The sequence below is a fragment of the Cygnus atratus genome, chromosome 3 (genome assembly GCF_013377495.2).
Source record: "Cygnus atratus isolate AKBS03 ecotype Queensland, Australia chromosome 3, CAtr_DNAZoo_HiC_assembly, whole genome shotgun sequence".
In the NCBI taxonomy this organism is placed as follows: domain Eukaryota; kingdom Metazoa; phylum Chordata; class Aves; order Anseriformes; family Anatidae; genus Cygnus; species Cygnus atratus.
Genome location: NC_066364.1, coordinates 96,782,699 through 96,802,655, shown reverse-complemented (window position 1 = coordinate 96,802,655; position 19,957 = coordinate 96,782,699). Strand labels below are relative to the sequence as shown.

The window sequence follows — 19,957 nt, the reverse complement described above, 5'->3', positions numbered from 1 at the left end:
GGGCCAACTCCCTTTCTCTTGTTCTTGCTGGTTTAAATTTTACTTGCCTCTCACCCCGTTTTACACGCCATATTACTTCGCTGTTGGATTAAGTCAGCTGCAGGGCTGAGCTGCTGAAGTTACAAGTGGCCAGACTGGGTTGGTATCCATGTGTTACTCTGACTTTGCTAAAGGTAATTCCCTTGGAACTATGAGACTGCAGTCAGTGGGTGGCTGTGGCTGCTGTGAGATTTTTTCTGGAGAACGCGCTCAAAAAAATTTTCAGGGATTAAATGATGCCCACTGTCAGCAGTGGCTGTAAAATGAGATAAAGACTATGAATTACAACTTTCCTGTGTCGGTGTTTTCCATATGTGATTTTAAACATGAGGAAATATAATCCTGGCTTTGTTGCAGTCTCCATAGTAAAGGCAGACTGGGGCAGGTTAAAATTCACTGTTTTTTCTGCCTGTTATTTTGTGTTAAAAGAAACATCACCAAAACCACTGAAGATGTCATGGAGGAACTAACTTGACAAGTTGGTTTATTTCTAAGAGTGACATTATGACTGTGAAAGAGACATTGAATTGATTTGCAGTGGACACAGGGTCTGGACCTGATGAAGTAAAAAGTAGTGTAGACAGGGTGTTGAGACTTCTGGGTCTTTGGATAACTTTGGGACTGTCCCAACACTTAGCTCTTGATAGATTAGTAGTGAAGCCATTTTTGTCTTCTTTAAGGTGTTCCTATAATGTAAGATTAATTATAACATATGAAGCTAGAGTTGATCAATATTTTTGACAAGAAAATATCCATTTAAAAAGAAGTCTGATTTTTTCTCTATTTTGAAACAACTTTTAGTTTTGCAAATTTACCTCAATTCTCATATAAAATTTAAAGGAATGTTTTTAAGCCTATTTCAGAATTCTTGGTTTTATTACAATTTGGAACATTACTGTATTTTCCATTCACATTTTTAAAATATAATTGAAATTCCAGTTTCTTCTTTGTACTGTTCAGAATATTTTTTTCCATAAAAAATCTTTGAATTCATTAACTATTAATCAATACAACTATTAACAACTACAATTAATACAAGAGGAACTTAGGTATGAATAACCACATTCTACAGATGGAATAAGAAAGAAAAAACATTAACGTCTTTGTTCAAGGCCGTGGAATTGAGAGTCTCAATATGAGAGTAGCTGAAATTTTTTATCTCAAGTGCTGTACTGAAGGAGAGTGCAGCATCTCATATTCAGACGTGAGCAGAATCCAACAAATGAAGAAACAAGTACCTGCAGAGAAATTTCCATTGGTACCCAAATGAAAGAAAAGTTATAAATGTTTCTCCTTTTTTTTTTCTATACGATGAGCTGATTATACAGTTAAATAGAAATTACTTTCACGACCTGCATAGAACTTCAAGAAAATATTCCATTGATTGATGAGTCAGCGTAATGCTAGGCTTAATCTTTCTCCTGTTAAAACAATACAACATGCTGTAATATAGTTTGAGTAAGAAAAGAATACATTGGTCTAAAATTTACACAGCTCTTAAAACGTGGTATTAATATCTTTTGAATTCGAATAATAACATTTGTCAGTGATCCGTTACAGTAATTAGTATTATTCCTCACGTAAGGAAATACCACCTACTTTGGGGGATAATGTTATCTTTTTGTGTTCAGACATCAGTCAGTTGATTTAATAAAAAACAGGCTTAAATAAAATTCCACAATTTTTGCCAAGAACAATGCAATCTAAGTCCTCAAATTCCAAAGGCAAGTTGAAGTATTTTTTGCAATGTCAGCTTGAGCAATTTTATATTGTGGTTTTCAGCCATAATACTATAAGATATAATTTATATTGGAAAAAAATTGACGTTACATGTGACACCGTTGTGAAATTTCATGGTAGGAGTGGAATCCAGTCATGTCAATACCGTATAAATCTCCAAAACAGCAGTTTTTACTACCAACTCCCTGTATGTATTTGAATCAAACACTGATCAATTGTTGGCTGATACCAGACTGAGAACCATATATTATTCTTATGAAATGGGACCGGCACTGTTTAACACCTGTGTCAGTGACATGGACAGTGTTACCGAGTGCACCCTCAGCAAGTTTGCCGATGACACTGAGCTGTGTGGTGCGGTCGACACGCTGGAGGGAAGGGATGCCATCCAGAGGGACCTGGCCAGGCCTGGGAGATGGGGCTGTATTGAACCTCATGAGGTTCAGCAAGGCCAAGTGCAAGGTCCTGCACCTGGGTCAGGGCAATCCCAAGCACAAATACAGGCTGGGCAGAGAATGGATTGAGAGCAGCCCTGAGGAGAAAGACCTGGGGGCGTTGATTGATGAGAAGCTCGACATGAGAAGGTGTTATGTGCTTGCATCCCAGAAAGGCAACTGTGTCCTGGGCTGCATCAAAAGCAGTGTGGCCAGCAGGTCAAGGGAGGTGATTCTCCCCATCATGAGACACCACCTGGAGTCCTGCATTCAGCTCTGGGGACTTCATCACAAGATGGACATGGACCTGTTGGAGCAGGTCCAGAGGAGGGCCATGAAGATGACCAAGGGGCTGGAGCACCTCTCCTATGAAGCCAGGCTGAGGGAATTGGGGTTGTTCAGCCTGGAGAAGAGAAGGCTCTGGGGAGACCTTACAACGGCCTTCCAGTACCTAAAGGGGGCCCGCAGGAAAGCTGGGGAGGAGTGCTAGGACAAGGAGTAATGACTTTAAACTAAATGAGGCTATATTTAGATCAGGTATAAGGAAGAAATTATTCATTCAGAGGGCGGTGAGGCACTGGCACAGGCTGCCCAAAGAAGCTGTGGATGCCCCATCCCTGGAGGTGCTCAAGGCCAGGCTGGATGGGGCTTTGGGCAGCCTGGTGTGGTGGGAGGTGTCCCTGCACATGGCAGGGTGGGGGTGGAATTAAATGGTCTTTAAGGTCCCTTCCAGCCCAAATCATTCTGTGGTTCTTATTACATGAGGTAGAGAAGAAATAAATGCATAGTGAAAGATCATCAGGAAAGATGTATTCAATAAAAGTGATCTACTATTCACTTAAGTGCATGAAAAAGAGTAAAGCTAGCATTTAGGCAAAGATGACATAGAGCTTTCAAACAACAAAATTTATGATGATAAAAAAGTCACAGGAAAAACACAATACAGAAGTAATCAAAGAAAATTAAGCTATTTAGTACTAAGTGAGCATGATGCAGCTTGAAAGTAAACAGTGAGTTGTAAGAGAGGAAGAAATGAATGTGTTGCTTGTCAGATTTTTGGCAAATGTGAGACAGTACTTTTGCAATAGATTAATTTAAAACCTTATTAGTGAAATAATCTCTCATGCTAATACAAATTGGCTACCTAGGAATTACTGAAGTAGCTATACTGAAAAGCATGCAAATTGCCTTGATTTGTTTTACAATTTTTTTGCAATAAAGGGCAAGGTAATAAATTATCATGAATAAATTATCATTTATAGTTTTATTGAATAATCAGGGGTCCATAAAGAATTTTGGTTGAATTTTGCAAACTGGAAAATATTATTTTTAAAGTCTCCTAAACTGCAAACAGCTATGTAATTTGAAGTCTTTGAAACTGCATAGTTCATCTCTCCTATTTGTGCCTGTCTTATTAGGCAATACTGTAACTGTTTTGGATGCAAGTCTATTGATAAATCTGGTAATGAATTAATATTTTTTATGTGGCTAATTAGAGCTAAAGCAGTCATAACCTACTTTTCTTTGTAATGTCTATAACAAAGCAGCTATATATCAGAGTATGAGCCAGGCATTGCAGAAATGTTGGTATAGTGTGGTTCTTGGATGTGCTGACAGAAGATGGGAAGGGATAAACTCCTAAAAAGCCAACCTCCATGCTACTAATGAAGTGCCTCCTTTATGCGACTGTCGTGAGGGGTAGGCTGCCTTTTTCTTCTAAACCCTGTTTTCCAAACTGTGTTGGTTTTATATGTGTAGGCACATACACCCCCTCTGTATAGGTTCTGCTTGTGGCTGTTAAGATACCAGTTAGCTCTTCTGCACTACTAATGTTCAAATTAGTCTTTTTGCTATGTCATGGATAAGTAAGGGTGTGATTACGTTTCAAGGCTACTTCCTAGCTTTGAAAAGCACGACGTGATTTATCATGCTGTTAAAGACAGAATAGTAGTCTACATAAGCTGTTCAATCTATATAAAGCTAAAAGAATTAAAACACTGAATTACATTTTCAGTGATAATCTATGGTGATAGCCTTTGTCCAAGAAGGAGAGCTAATTGAATTTATTAGATTCTGAATTATTTCAAAAAGCTGCTGTTCGAGTGATACTTAGGCTACACATAAAGGGAAGCATGTTTCAGAGATAGGGATCAGTTTCGTTTTTTCCCCAGTTCAGCAAGCTTTTATTGATCTGAGGCAGAAAGTCAGATGAGATGGCAAAGGGTATTTATCTGAGTAGCTAAATGGTTGCTGTATAGTCTATTTCATATTAGGGATTGGATTAGAATTTAAGATGGAGTGGTACTAGATGCCAGTAACACTAAATCTTATTTGGGTGTTTTGCCTATTTGAGGTAAGTAAAAAGCTTCTGGAACTGGCTGGTTCTTTGAAGCAGAGGCATTGAGGGAAGAAGATAGGTGTCTGTTAGGGGTAAATTTTTGATTTGGTAGTGCGGAAAGTGGAATGGAGAATAGCACTTTGAAGCTTTAGATTACTTACATGTTATCTTTATCCATGTTCTTCCTCTTAAAGTCAGTGCTTTTAAAAAGTGCTTGCTTCCTGGATATGCTGTTTTCTGGTGAGGCTAGGATGGACGTAGATTTATAAATGAAAAATCAACCTTTTCATCTCTTCCCACACCCTGTGCTCGTATGCATGAATTACTGTTGTTTCTCCCTGGAATCTAATCAAGCTGGGAAATGTCTGACTGAAATAAGCATTGTGATTTTAGAGATCTGCCTTCTTCAGTACTGAGAACCACAGCAGTAACCAGAGAGTTTAGGTATTGATTTTTACCTGTGTGCATAATGTTATCTCATCTGTTGGCTGTTAAATATGGCAGTCTGTAGGAAAGGTCATGTTTTCAGAACCTGATTAAGAAAATCAGAAGAGGCAAATAACAAAAATGAGAAGTCCTAATAACAACCTGATAAGAAAGTGTTGCTTTCCGTGTCTCGTGTCTCATGTATGCTAGTGATAAATTTGGTTCATTGTCTCCTTTTCTAGATAAATAATTTATTTTTTTGTTCTGTTTCATTCCTTTAGTGGTTAGCTTTTAGTCTCCTTCATCTCCCTTTAATTGAGGTAAAATCAGAGCTTCAGCTGTTATAAGTGAGAAGAAAGTGCTGGAAAACCTAGAGCAGATTTGTGTCAATATTAAATATTTTTATTTTTAAAAATAGATAGTAGGTAGGAAATAAATTATACTTCCTTTGAGCCTAGAAAAAAATCGTAATGGTTGGGTTAAGTCCATTTTCTTTCTGTATATGTGGAAAGTAAATAATGGCCTAAAAAGTGAATATTATACGTCATGCAGATTGAATCTTACTGATGTCCTAGCTTTAGTACAACTCTAGGAGGTGGGATGAAAGTTGCAATTTACTTCTTCCCAAAAGTTGTTCATTCTATGTCCTGTTTGTTTGGACGGGAAAATGAATAATTTTTCACTTTTTTTTTTTGTCTGTAGATCATTTTTATTGCTGTTCTTTAAACTGTATTTTTTTTTCTAGGTGCAATTCTATTACACAGTAAATTTTGGATTGAATTTCATTTTGCTTAGCAAACGAGCAGCAGTAACTTCTTTTTATTTGTACAGCATCTAGCACTGTAGTGTCCACTGTTGCTGTTCATAGGCACTGTAATGACACAAGAAACAAATAATTACTCTGCTACAGCCCTTATGTTTTCACAAACCTTCACAAAGTAATTAATCACAGTGTCTCATCTCTTCAACTCTTTTCATGGATGTGGAAGTAATGGTATAAATCTTCTGTTGTCTGATGCAAAGCTAAAAACAAAACATTGATATCCTGGATCCTGTGCTTTGAGAGAAAATTACATCTGAGAGATCAGTGCAAGACATGGGGTGCACTGACAATAGATCATGTCTTGCAGAAAACAGGGAGATACAGAAGGAAATCTATGTGTAAATATGCACAGTATCTAGTGAGTAAATCAGATTTACAACAAGTTATGCATGGAAATTTAGTTCTGGCGGTATTTCACGGATAAACTTCTGAAGCATTTTCTTTTAATATAAAATGTGGGTTCTGCTTTCCTCCAGTACTAAGGAAAACTGATCTGTTTTTCTGTTGGTTTTGAAGTGTAGTTCTATTCTGCAAAGACTGCATAGGAGGAGAGGAAAGGGGAGGGAGTGGTTGTATTTATTATTTTAAGCACTTTTGACAGGTTTGCTCAGTCAGAGAACACAGAGTTATTTCTTCTGGCTGTCAGTGCTTTGAGCTTGCTGTTTGGTTTGGAGGGGACTTGCTACAGATTCTTCAATTTTCATGCATCAGCCATCACTAGCAATGAAAGTAAAACTACCAGCATATTAAATATCTGAATAAATGTCAGCAACTTGTTGTGGTTTAACCCCAGTAAGCAGCTAAGTACCGCTCAGTCGCTTGCTCCAGTGGGGTGGGGGAAGAGAATGAAAAGGGCAAAAGTTAGAAACTCATGGGTTGAGTTAAAGACCATTTAATAATTAAAAAATAAAAATAGAAAAAGCAGTTGCTTGTTACGAGCTGACCAATGCCAAGCATGTCCCTGAGCAACAGCCACCTTGGAAAATTCCTCTTCAGTTTTCTTGCTGAGCACGGCACCATGTGGTGTGGTATGGTATATCTCTTTGATCAGCAGGGATCAGCTGTCCTGGCTTTGTCCCCTCCCAGCTTCTTTTGCACACCCAGCCTCCTTGCTGGTGGGGCAGAGGGAAAGTAGAAAAGAGCTTGATGCTGTGTAAGCGCTGTTCAGCAACTACTAAAACTTTTATCTGGTATCAACATTGTTTTTGTCACAAATCCAAAATGTAGCACCATACTAAAGAAAATTAACTCTATCCCAGTCAAATCCAGTACACAACTATATGTAGGTATCATCTGCAGAGTATTTAGTTTCATTCGGTTATTTCAAACAATTTGATATATAAGCTTATGTGAAATTCAGCATTTGATGCCTTATTTGTGTTAGTGCTGCACACTAGTTTCCCCTGTAACAAAAATATATTAAAAATATACTGGTTTTCTGCCTTGGCCACAGAACAGATTTCTTAGCTTTTACATACCCCCACGAGGAGGGATCGGTTGGGTAGAGTATGAACAGCTGGAACCATGTATGTGAAAATCTGGCCCAGGTAGGACTTTCTGGGATATTATTTAATCTTGTCCTTTTCTAGGCTGACACACAGAAATGCCTTCAGGTGATCCTTTACAGCAGAGCATCTGAGGGTGCCTCTTTGGGCAGTCTGGGACCTGTGGTATAATTTCTAGCTCTTTATGAACCAAGGTTTCCTTTGGGCAGAAGTAGCTCTGAGCATCTCTTAGTCTGCAACTCAAAGGCTGTAGCAGGAGCAGAGCTAAGAGGGTGGGATGTGCATCAAGGGGAGTAAATTGAGTTCAGGCTCTTCTTTTGTGTGACATCGTGGAGCCATCTGTATGATAAAAGCATAAAAATAATCTGCACTGATAGGAGCATTAAAATGGACAGTAATCAAAAAGCACAGTTCTATTTTAGAAAGTGGCAATCTAAAAATGCCAGTTTTGAATCCAGCAGATCTATTCTTGGGAGTATTAAAATATTACTTGCTAAATTTAGTGACAAAAAATACTGTTTTAAAGTCTTGGGGAAGGATCTGATTTTTTTTTCTGCTATATAATCTATGAAATAGGCTATTATGTTTCCATTGTTTATACCCATTTAAAATTCCGTCACTTACGAATTTTTAAGAGAACTGTATAAATAATTACTTCCCTGGGCATTTCTTCATCTTGATATTGATCTATTTAGAATAGACAAAACCTTTCTTCCCTGAGGAAATCAAATAGAAAATACTGTTAATGCTGAGATTAAGATTGTGATTTCTTTTTTTGCTTTTGCTGAACTTTTAGAATCTTATTGGCAATGCAGTTGCATGAAATATTGTGATTGATTTAAATATTAAATGCATCCTTTGAATGCAACCAAATCAAGCATTTATTTTCTGTAAATAAGCAAGTTCTTTTTGTACAAAAAACTTAATTCTCTCTACATCTGATCAGAATTTGGTAGAATGTCTTTCTCCCAAGTGATACAGCTCTATCACATTTGAAATGTTTTACAAAATTCCTTTTTGCATATTTCACAAGGGAAATTAGGGTAAGAGTACAGCGATCTCCAAATAATCTGTTCTGAAGCTCTGAAAGCAAAGTAGCTTGCTTTGAACTTTTTCATCTAATTTCAAACATTGTATTCATATTTTTTATCTAGTTTCAGCTCCCTTTCTGTGATTTTTTTCCCCTAGTATTTCTAATCCTTATTTTCAAACTAATTCGATTAAGAATTAACCAAATTCCAAGAATTCCAAGTCCTTCCAGAATCACTGTTTTTCTTTGGTAGGACTTTAAATGACAAGCAACTTTTTTTTAACCTTTTTTTTCTTTTCTTTTTTTTTCTTTTCTTTTTTTTTCTTTTTTTAATCCAGCAATAAACTTTATAGGACAAGTTTTGCATCATCATTCTTAGGCAAAAATAAAACTAGTATTTAGAATGCTGGGTTATAATTTTTTCTTGCCATTGCCTGAGACTGTGTGATTAAAGAGTTTGGCTTTGAGACTAAAGCTTAAGGTAGGTCATTACTGGATACTTCTCAAAATGCAGTACAATACAGTTTTCCAGTTAAAGTTTGTAAAGGGGCGAGGGAGAAATGGGTTTTGGTCTTGAGGAAGAATGCCGGAAGGCTGTGCGATAGTATCAGAATGCAGCTATTTAGACTGTAGAGACTATGCATGCTCATCACTCAGGGACTTGCATGTCTGGTTTCTAAAATATGGTTATCACTTTATAATTTGTTGTTGTTAAGTCTTTTCCCCCTCTTTCCCTCTCCATAGTGAGTCTTCAGAAGTACCTACGTTCCCTCCCCTGGAGGGAAATTGCTAATGTGTTCCCAGGTAACAAATTATATCTGTCTCTGAAAATGAGTCAATGTAATCATGACAAATTCATGAAATAAAGAGGAAATACATTGCTGCAGTCCCAGGGAACATGAGTCAATATGCTTTATGTAATTATTTAATAAAACATCTCTTCTAGTGCATTGAACCAGCCTGAGATACCAAAGCAGTTGTATTTATGCAGGAATAAACAAACTTCCAGTAAAAGCTGGTGACCAGAAGCATGCAATTATACATTTCCAGAAATACTCATTAAACCAGTCTGCTTAAATTTTAATCAGACTTCTATGTATGAAAACCATCTTGATAAGGGGGGGAGAGGGAGGGCAGGAAAAAAAAACACAAAAGGTTTTTATGAAAGGCTGTTCAGATATTTTGGTTTCTGAAATGGCTTTGAATTTTTGTTTTTATTTAACTACTTGAGCTTGGGAGTACAAATCTGTCTGAAAGTTAACAATGTAAAAGCCTACATGCTGGCTTAATTCTGTTTTATGGGAGCTGTATTAGTATCAGCACAGAAATACTACATTGATAGCAAAGCTGTCAAAAATAAAATAATGGGGGGATTAGACAGTGAGATATTTGAAATACTTAATCTTTGTGTAGTCCGTCTGAGAAATGTTGTAAGACTGAATAGTGAGTGAATGCTTACATGAAAGTAAAGTCATAGGAAATGCACTTACACTGAAAAATTACAAATCACCAGGTACTTCCAGCATTTTTTGTCCGCCTTTATTTATCTTGCTGATGTCTGAGCTAAATACTGCAAACTGTGTTATATCTGAGAAATGAGAGCACACGCGCTGCCCTGGATCATAAAGAGAATTGATGGGAAAGTCAGAAATAGCTATAAGAGGTTAATGAATCCAGATGCTGGAATGAATTCAGTAGGTGTCTTATTATGTTCCTCTCAAACATTAGATTTGTATAATTTAATGGTCAGTGACTTCCATATGTATTTTCAGTCAGCCTAAAGTAGCATCAGGATACTCAGGGACAGTTCACTTGCACAACTGGGCATGCAATAAATAGGCTATCGTTTGGAGCCTTTACAAAGGTATTTGTAGACCTATTCAAAGCATCTGAGAGGGGAGGTCAGAGAGCAACCCACAAAATGTTAGTGCATGAAGACAAGAAGGCACGTATCCGTCCCTTAAAAGGGTCATTAAGCTGTTCATGTTTCACAATCTTTTTGTCTGATGGACACCTACTTGTGATAGATCACCTTGTGTCTTTGCAAACTGCAGTTATGAATATTGTTGCTTTAATATTTGATTCTAATGGCCACTGTGCTTTATCCTTCTAGGGCATCAGTAGCCTCTTCAGTTCACTTAAAGTGGTCAGACTACTTCGACTCGGTCGTGTAGCTCGGAAATTGGACCACTACATTGAATATGGAGCAGCAGTCTTGGTTCTGCTGGTGTGCGTGTTTGGTCTTGCGGCACACTGGCTGGCCTGCATTTGGTACAGCATAGGAGACTATGAAGTTATTGATGAGGATACAAACACGATCCGAACTGAGAGCTGGCTCTATCAGCTGGGAATGTCGATAGGAACACCTTACCGCTTTAACACATCAGGCTTTGGAAAATGGGAAGGCGGTCCAAGCAAGGACTCTGTCTACATCTCCTCACTGTATTTTACGATGACCAGCCTCACCAGTGTTGGTTTTGGTAACATCGCTCCAACTACAGATGGGGAGAAGATCTTTGCTGTTGCTATGATGATGATTGGCTGTAAGTATTAGAGATTCTCTCTCTCACGCAACATCTGATAGCCATGTGCCATGAATTCTGAGTATCGTAAGAACATCTAGAATCATGCTGAACATTATTGTGCAGTTAAAACCAAAATATTTTGGGTGGCAATATAGTTATCACGCTTTCTTACTGGTTAGTTTTAAAATCACAGATGGGAACATTGCTGTGACTAGCAAAAAATCTGTCATTTTGGAAGCAATATTCTGTCAATATCCTTTCAATATTATCTTGTAAGTAAAATAGAAAATGTACAAAGCCTGAGGTATTAAAAATTAATAGAGTGAGCATAGACAACCCTTGTGCCTCGCTTTGGTATAAGCTGGGGGAGTTTGAGGAGCATCTCACAAGAAGGAGACAATAGTAGCTCTCTGGAGGCCATCAGCTCCACTGAGGACTGAGAATACATCAGATCCTGAAGCAAATAAGATAATACGGGCCTTGGGCACCTCTCCTGGCTCATATTTCCTTGTTGCAAGGGGATTCGCATTGCCAAGCTGTCCAGCTTTTGGACATGTTGTGTCACTTCAGTGCAAGATCTTACTCAAAGTGCCTGGAGAGCTGCTTGCAGTTAAGAACTGTACTTTGGCCACCCTTAAACTCGGTCCTGCTTTTCTGCATAAGGGTGGGATTTGGACCAAAATAAGGAGGAAAAAAAATTCACACGTGGAAGAGCATGACATTGTTATGCAGAGAGAGAGAGAAACTGCTGTACAGTGATAGTACGTTTAGAGGGGGAAAAAAAGTTAGTCCTTGCTAAGCAGAAAATTAAAACCCAATATATAATGAAACTCAATTAGCACCACAGTGCCTGGTATATCAACGTGCAGCTTTGATTCAGATGTATGTGTCATTTTACAGCAGTACTGAAATCGTGCACTGAAATATGCATGCGATGTTGAGCAGGCTGACGGCCATCAGTAGAAAGACAAGCATTCTTGATTGAGAAGGGATTGGGAATTTTTAGTTATAAAAATTGTTAATTTAATTCTCCTAGCTTTTTGCACTGCTTAAAGTCCCATTATTGTATTAAAACACAGTGGTAGCAGAAGTGGAATTTATATAAAAGTTGAAGGCAATTTCCTCATGACAATGAGTTACACAATGTAGCAGTGGAGTGCAAAACAGGCTTCCATACATATTTCTTGATGAAGGTACCTTTTTAATAGGAAATATTCTGACCTTTGGCTTATTGTTCATTATGTTATGCTCATGATACTAGCTAGACAAGAATAGCTAGTACTCTTCAGTATTATTATTCAGTACTGTGAGTACTGGATAGACCTAACCTTTATAAAATCAAGAATATATGTGGGGATATTTTTGGAGTTGTCCCTCTTCCAAACTCTTCATTTCAAAGTGTGGTGGAAACAAACTGAATTTATGCAAGGTGAAAATTGATAGATATCTGCTCTGAATTCTAAAATGAACTTTAGTTTCAGTAAGTTTTTTTAAAAAATAGTGTTCTGGCAATTTTAAATGTCATGAACACAATAATATTTGACAGAAACAATTTTGTTTGTATTTGATTGGATTTCTGGAACCTTAAATATCTATCCCTATAAACGTCTCTATATCTGAGCATCTTTATCTTGTGAACAACTACTTGGAAACCATTAGGAGTGTTCACAAGATGTGTTTGTAGGAGTGGCAACTAGGTCATCCAGTCTTTCAGTTTACCTCTCTGGACCTTGCAGGTTCTTGATTGCCTTTGACATGCTGATGGTTTGAGCTGTGGTCAGCTAAACAGATTTGTTTAGCTTGCAGCTATTTGGAGCTTAATTGCTGATAAGGTTTCTTCCACTGTAAAATTTCATGTTAAAGTAACACTATTTTGTCTTTAGAATCAAGCTCTCAAACATTCATCTGAACTTGAACTAGGGTAGCTTTATAAGAATTTTATCTGAACCTAAAAGATACGTAGCAAATGTATTGGGGGACAGATGTGGGGAAGGGAAAAGGTGTGTCCTGGCTAGAACTTCTGTACGTCACTTAGGAAAATCTGTATTTGTACCTGGCCAAGTAGAATGTTTGCTAGGAGCTGAGCTTGTAACTCATATCACAGTTGGTGGCTGCATGTTCCTGTTATGCTCCCCAATTTGCCTGTGTCAGATCACATAGATTTGCACATGGGGTGGATAGCATCTGTGGATGTCCAAAGCATCAGAAAGAAGCTACTGTCTACTAGTAAAAGTTCAGGGTATGTGATATCTCTTTAATATTTTACCATTGACACTGCAATTAATTTAGGATGTATTTAGTGATGCAGATCTCAAAAACATGAAACATTACAGATTTTGGGGTGTGCTTATACGAATTAGACATACGTGTGCTGGACAGAAAGTCTTTTGCAAGTAAACTTCAAAATAAATTAAAATTAAGTTGGCAAACAGCTGAAAACTTAATATTATTTATTAATAAATGTGATTATACAATAAATTGTATGTTTGGGGTGAAAAATGTTGAAAGCAAATACTTTAATAAGCTTCCTACCCAGGTTGGTTTGTATCACAAGCTTTCTGACTTTGACAGAAAATAGATTTAAAAGAGGTTAGGCAAATGTGTTGAGGTAATCTTCCTGACACTTCAGATCTAGTTGTCTTAGGAACTCAAAGGGCAGGAGCCTTGAAAACCAGAGGACTATACCACAGATGTCTATAGATTTATATATTTTCTGAAGATGCAGTCTTTAGATCCTGCAATTTGCTGAATATCTTTAAACTATGTACATGAAAACTGAAGTGTCCTTGGTGTGATAATTAGACCTATGGCCTGTAGTGGAAAAGAAGAAAGCCATTTTCACTAACAAATAAGCACAAAAGTGTAGGATTACATTGAAAGTCCTCTTTTGCACAGTTGCATCAATTTAGTAGTTTTCTTCTCGTTCCCACAAATGTAAGAGCATCCAGGTGCACACTAACACTCAAAACTATGCTCGAGTGGTGTGTCTTCTCATCTTTCAGTAGCACAGGGAATGCCATTTTTCTTCCGTGAAGGTAGAGAAAGCCAAGCGGTTTGGCTATCTAAAACTCCAGTTGAAGATAGGTGGGATTTGCAGTCCAACTTCAAATTCATTACTCCATTAACTTCTCCCCTGCTAGAGGTTTTCTTTAAGAAGTGTGCAAATTTGTCTTGTGTTTGGAATGGCTAGGTATAGGCAAAAATACATACCTGTGTATTTAAATAGTCCAGTGAAATATGTGCCAGTCAGTTTACAACCTTTTGTGTATGAAATGGAAACACTGCTGGCACTTCTTCTTTGAGGGTGTCATCATTTTTGTGTAGTTGAATAAGCCAATATGTTAACAACATTGTTTTTGAGATCCCCAAACTGTCACTATAGTGTCATCAAAAATGGATATTTGGGGACAAGTGTATAACAACCAGCATTAATACTTTGAATTAATTCCAGCAAAATTTTACTTTAAATAGGCTGGAAATATTTGATAGGAGGGATTTTTTTTCCCCTTGGGCCAATTAGCCTCCCAACTGTGAATGAATAGTACAACTTCCATTAGTCTGATGGGGACAAATGTAGCTGATGAGAAAGGAAGTGAGAAAATTTCCTTCTGTTTGTGGGTTTTATCCTCTGCGCTTTTAGAGGGGCAATAAGAACTGCGCTGACAAACTAGCAGCTTGTCTTGTGAAATTTTGATCCACTTTTTTTCTAAAAGAAACTGAATTTTATTGAAACAGAGGCGGTGATCAACACGTGAAGATGTCTGTGACCTCCACCTTCTTTGCATGGGCTGGCAGCTGACACGCAGAGAGTCGAAGCACCGGTGCCGCATCCGTGTGTGCTGATCGCCTGCCTCCCGCTGGCAGCTGGCCCAGGGGCTTCAGGAGCATGGAGCTTGCTCCTTCCTTGAGGTGCTCTCCCTGCCTCCAGCCGGGTTGTAGCACTGCATTTGCACCCTGCTTCTCACTTGTGGTGTAGAGGGTCTTTACGTCAGTTTGCTGTGGTAGGGGCATTGCAGAACTGCTTACCTGCAGCATGGATGCTGGCATCGGGTGGAGAGAAGTCAAGAATTTACTTTTAGAAGTGTGAACTCTTCTGACTCAGTGAACATAGAAATAAATTATTATTACTATAATCAAGGGGCTGGAGCACCTCTCCTATGAAGACAGGCTGAGGGAGTTGGGATTGTTCAGCCTGGAGAAGTGAAGGCTCTGGGGAGACCTTACAGCGGCCTTCCTGTGCCTAAAGGGGGCCTGCAGGAAAGCTGGGGAGGGACTCTGTCAGGGGGTGGAGTGATAGGACAAGGCATAATGGCTTTTAACTAAATGAGGGAAGATTTAGATGAGATACAAGAAAGAAATTCTTTGCTGTGAGGGGACTGAGGCATTGGACCAGGTTGCCCAGAGAAGCTGTGGATGCCCCATCCCTGGAGGTGTTCAAGGCCAGGCTGGATGGGGCTTTGGGCAGCCTGGTGTGGTGGGAGGTGTCCCTGCCCATGGCAGGGTTGGAACTGGGTGGGCTTTAAGGTCCCTTCCAACAGAAACCGTTCTGTGATTCTATACATACATGTGCATACTTACGTAGCATGTGTATACACATGCAGCCCAACAGAGAGAGTATCTATTATGATGTTTAAAAGAAGAAAAGGAGCGTTTTTTTTTTTTTTCTCCACATGGATATTTCTAAAATGATTTTTAATAGAGTGGATTTAATTGCACAAAGTTCATGTACCTCTGGGGAAGGCCTGGCATGGTGTGTGTTGCTCAGAGGAGCATTGCCAGGTCGTGCATTTTTGCAGGCTGTCTCAACCTTGTTTCTAGCAAACTTGGCTTTTGGTTTGGTTTTGTTTGGTTTGACTGAGTATCTTGAATAGTTTCTGAGGAGGAAGGTTGTGTGTAGCAGCGATACTGTTTCCTTTGGTTTTGGACTGTTGTCTGCTGAGCCTCTCAGTTTTCAGGAGAGGAGTTACTGTGTAAATAAACAAGGGATTTCAGGATGTGTGTTGCTGTCTCCTGCAGTGGAAAACTGACTGAAAGGCTCCTGGTACAGTCAGTACAGGACTATGGTGAAATCAAACCCAAGACATTTGTGTCAGAAGGGCTCAGAATATTACAAGTATTAGAAAGCATAAGCAATTTATAACTAGTGCTCCCTCCATGTGTGTTTAGTGTGCTTATGCAAAGAGTGCTGGAATTCATTCTGTTATACTCAGCCGCTGATAGATCTCCTTCTGCTCACTGCTTACTCCTGCAAAGCTGATCCCGAGGCAGAAATACAGTTGTGTAATGTTAACTTTCTGTAGGTACATTTACCATTGGTAATAGCACTTTGCTATAAATATTAAATAGGTAACTTCCATTTTCCTTTTTATGCAGTCTTTTGTTACGGTAACTAATAAATCCAGGTAACTTTAATTAACTTCACTTACGTATCTCTGTATTTTATCCTGGACCAGTGGGAATTTTGGCTGAACGAGCGCAAATGTTGGCCGAGTAAAAAGTTTAGGGTATGTGAACGTATGGAAGGAAGGGTGGGTGTATGTCTCACTAGCAGCACAAAGAAACTGGAAGGGCTGGTTGAGGTGAAACAGCTGTGTGTGGGCATTGAGCCTGTAGGGCCGCCTCCTTTGGTTGGTTTTACACCTGGGGCGAAGCAGAAGAACCTTGGTGTGCCTTGGTCGCAGCAGCCCTGGTCTCTGCTTGGGAGCCAGAGCTGGAGGTGGTCTTGTCTTCTGAAATGCAGGGTCCTGCTGACCTTGTGGTGGCTGCAGGTGTCAGGGAAAAGGTGTTTTATTTGTTATTTCAACATGGGTAGGTGCAAACCCTGGAGTTGCGACGCACTGCAGTGTGCTCATCACGTAGCCCTGGGGATGTATGGTCCATTGGTCAGCCCCACCAAAGGGAGATGTGGGTAGGTGAAAAATGCTCTCGATTCTTGACCTCAAGTAATGCACATCTGCTTGAGAAGAACAAATTATTTTAAGATAGGTGTGAAGTATCATTTGTCTGCTCTTGAGGATTTCTGTTCTGTGGATGCTTGCTGCTTCTGATAGGCAGCAATTCATATTGCTATGTAGCTGTTTTCCTGCACATAAGGTAAATGATAGTTTTGTAAAACAGGCTCTGTCTCCACATCTGTCAGTGAACTGACCTGCATGGTTTTGCCTCTAGTTATTTATTGAGTGTATGCATGACTACATATATATATAGTCATAGGAATGCCATTACTGGAAGTAAAAGCAATTGGCTCCTCAGCTTCAATGTAGATGAATCAAAACATACTTGCTTATCCCTTTTCACAGATGAGCACTAAATTTGAGCACTAAATTTCCAATTAATAGGTTATATATCTACAGACAGATCTTTCAGAGAGGCTGATGCCACATAAAAACAAGTTTAAAACCACTTTCTGTGGCTGTGAAAAGACATATTTTCCATTTTTAATATTTTGGGGAAAAAAATGTTAATGCAATTTTTAGTTTCTCCCCTGTGGAGACATATACCCCAAAATAACAGTTCTCATATATTTTTTTCAGTGAAGCTGTCAGGTTGGGTTGTGTATTGTTTATTTTTTCTAAGCAATAGCAAAAATGCGAGGACTTTCATTTGCAGTTTTCATATCTGGGCACTGTGTCAGCAATCACCTTGCTCTGCAGGTAGAGTAAGGATGAACAGTTCTAAAAATGCTTTGCATTTTCTACTTATAACATAATATTGATGGATGTTTGCCTATCTGGATTTTGAGCAACTGAGCAAAATCTATCATACTTGTTTTGGAAGCCTCTCACTAATGTTTTCGGTTGCCCTGAAAGGTCCCAAACTTTTAGTACCATTTTAAGGTAAATTATCCTCGGGAAGTAGGAACCCCCTGGAACTGCAGAGCTTGACTCATCCAAAGGAGGCAGTTCACTGAGGAAAAGACGCATGTTTGAGTGCTAAACTTGATCACAATTTTCACTGTGAGCACTCTAATTAGTCCAGGTAGTGAGAGGGATGATGGAAAAAAGAACAAAAGCAGGAGTTAAAAGGTCAGACTGAAGCACATGCATGCTTACGTACTGTAATAAATTTTCAACCACTGAGATCATTAACTAAAACAGAGCAGACACCAAAAATACTCATCTTCATTGATCTTGTGCAAAACTAGCATCATGCAATCCCTGCTGCACTTCAGCAGTTGTCTCTGTTTAAGGTAGATGCACATCCCAGGTCTGTGAATAGCTTCTTTCTCATTACACAAAAGGGAGAAAAAAAAAAAAGGAATGAGGATAGCATTAAGTACATTTGAAAGCATAATCAAGTAGTCTTACTTACAGTGGTCTTGCTGAAAGGAACAGCAATCTGCCCTAGCAATGCGAACATCCCTGTGAACTATGAGAAGATGGTGGTGGTTTGTATGCTGACACAGGTCAGTGTTGCTCTTTCACAGCGTCACAGGGGAGTAGCATGCTTTGGTGACCCCCAGCAGGAGAGGAAGTGTTCAGAGGCACTTGTGAAAGAGGATAGCCAGAAACAGATGAAAAATGGACTGTTGTTATCAAAATATCTGAACAAGAAACAGGTGCACTGCAGCATCATGTTTGGTGATGGTACTGAGGCATGCGTTCCCCTTGTGATGCAGTTCCTCAGTTGTTAAACAAATGGCTGTGGCCATGCTGTGTGTACTTATTACCAGATTATCTAATTGTAAGGGAAGCATGTGTAGCGCACACACTGAACGGTTCCTTGCGACTGTGCTGCTTGTGCTACTCCTCAGTAGTGATACTGCTTCAAAACTAGATGCGAGACTAGATCCTCAAAGCAGTTACCTTGATAAACTCCACCTCTTGATCCAGAGTTTATCTGTATAATCTGGAGTAGGGAAGAGGCAAATTATATTGGCAGAGCTCTAGCAAAAGATAGCATGCAGTACTAGTAGCCTTTCAGGTGCTGGGGGCCAGGGGCATTGTGAAATTGGTTTGCTGGAGGTCAGTGACCAGCCACGTGCCAACCGCTGCCTCGGTCTGCTGAGGATATCACTCACGGGCTGAACACAAAGGCCTTCCAACCCAAAGCATCTTCTGTATATGTGGTTATTGCAAGTGTGCTGTTTTGATTTGGACACATGCTGGGAAAGAAACAAGGAACCTTACCCTGGAAAAATGGTCTCTGGGGTCTCTGTTCCTCATCACTAACCCTGGCGATGTGGCAAAGATCTTTTAGATTCCACGGACTTCTTGCTAGCCACTGCGGTTGCAGTTGGCATGCTCCCCGTATGGCTGATAGCTTTGATTGCTTTTCATTCTCATCTGTCTTAGCTATGAGCAACAACAGTCAAATTACTAATTCCTATTTCCTCCCCTCCCCTTTTTAATAAGTAGGGGCAGTCTTTCCAGATCTATTCCTTCATCCCTGTCTGCTCTGCTTTATTGGTTGTTTGTTGAAGCTGCTCATGATATTTGAAGAGCTGGTGTGTTATTGGTGTAATTGCTAAGCAACTGTTTGGGATTTCTGAATGTTATTTTCCTTGGATGCTTTCTCCATTAGAAAGAACCACCAGATGTGTCGTGGATATGGTTTTCAGCTACATCAAGTTTCAGCAAATCTGGATAGAGTTTCTCTGAAGGAGGCTTTGGCTGCCAGGGCAGAATTTGGCCTGGTTATCTCTAAATATGAAAATACCCCATTTTTTCCTGTTAAGAGTAAAGAAAGTTTAAAAACCAGAAATCAAATGAAAATAAATGACTAAAAACCAACCAAACAAACCACTGAAACCCCAAACACCAAAGTCATTGTGATAACAAAAAGAAGTGGATAGATGACATCGTTGTAGGCTTTTTGGTCGTATAAACAGTCCTTCAGCTGAGTCCTGAGCGACGCAGTTTTCAGCGGAGCGAATCGCTACCTCTCATCAGCAGGCATGGGACCGCACCAGCTCACAGAGGCATTCTCCAAACCGCCGATGAGCTAAAGCGTTTGTGTCTGGCCGGCACGGAGTTACATAATTGATATCCAGCACAGATAGGGCATGCTGGAGGGATGCGGTCAGTGCTGACAGACTTCACAGCACACCAAACTCAAACCCAGAGCTGCGCCTCGTAAAAGTTGCCCCCTCGTAGGG

General features: G+C 39.3%; 1 protein-coding gene across 1 annotated transcript in view; it reads left to right on the top strand.

The window, feature by feature from the left end:
* The window catches only part of KCNH1 (potassium voltage-gated channel subfamily H member 1), a 179,407-nt gene that overhangs the window by 40,347 nt on the left and 119,103 nt on the right, over positions 1-19,957 (top strand). The window contains exon 7 of the mRNA XM_035559434.2: positions 10,449-10,878. Coding sequence (XP_035415327.1) covers positions 10,449-10,878 — 430 coding nt within the window. The remainder of the gene's footprint in view (positions 1-10,448; positions 10,879-19,957) is intronic.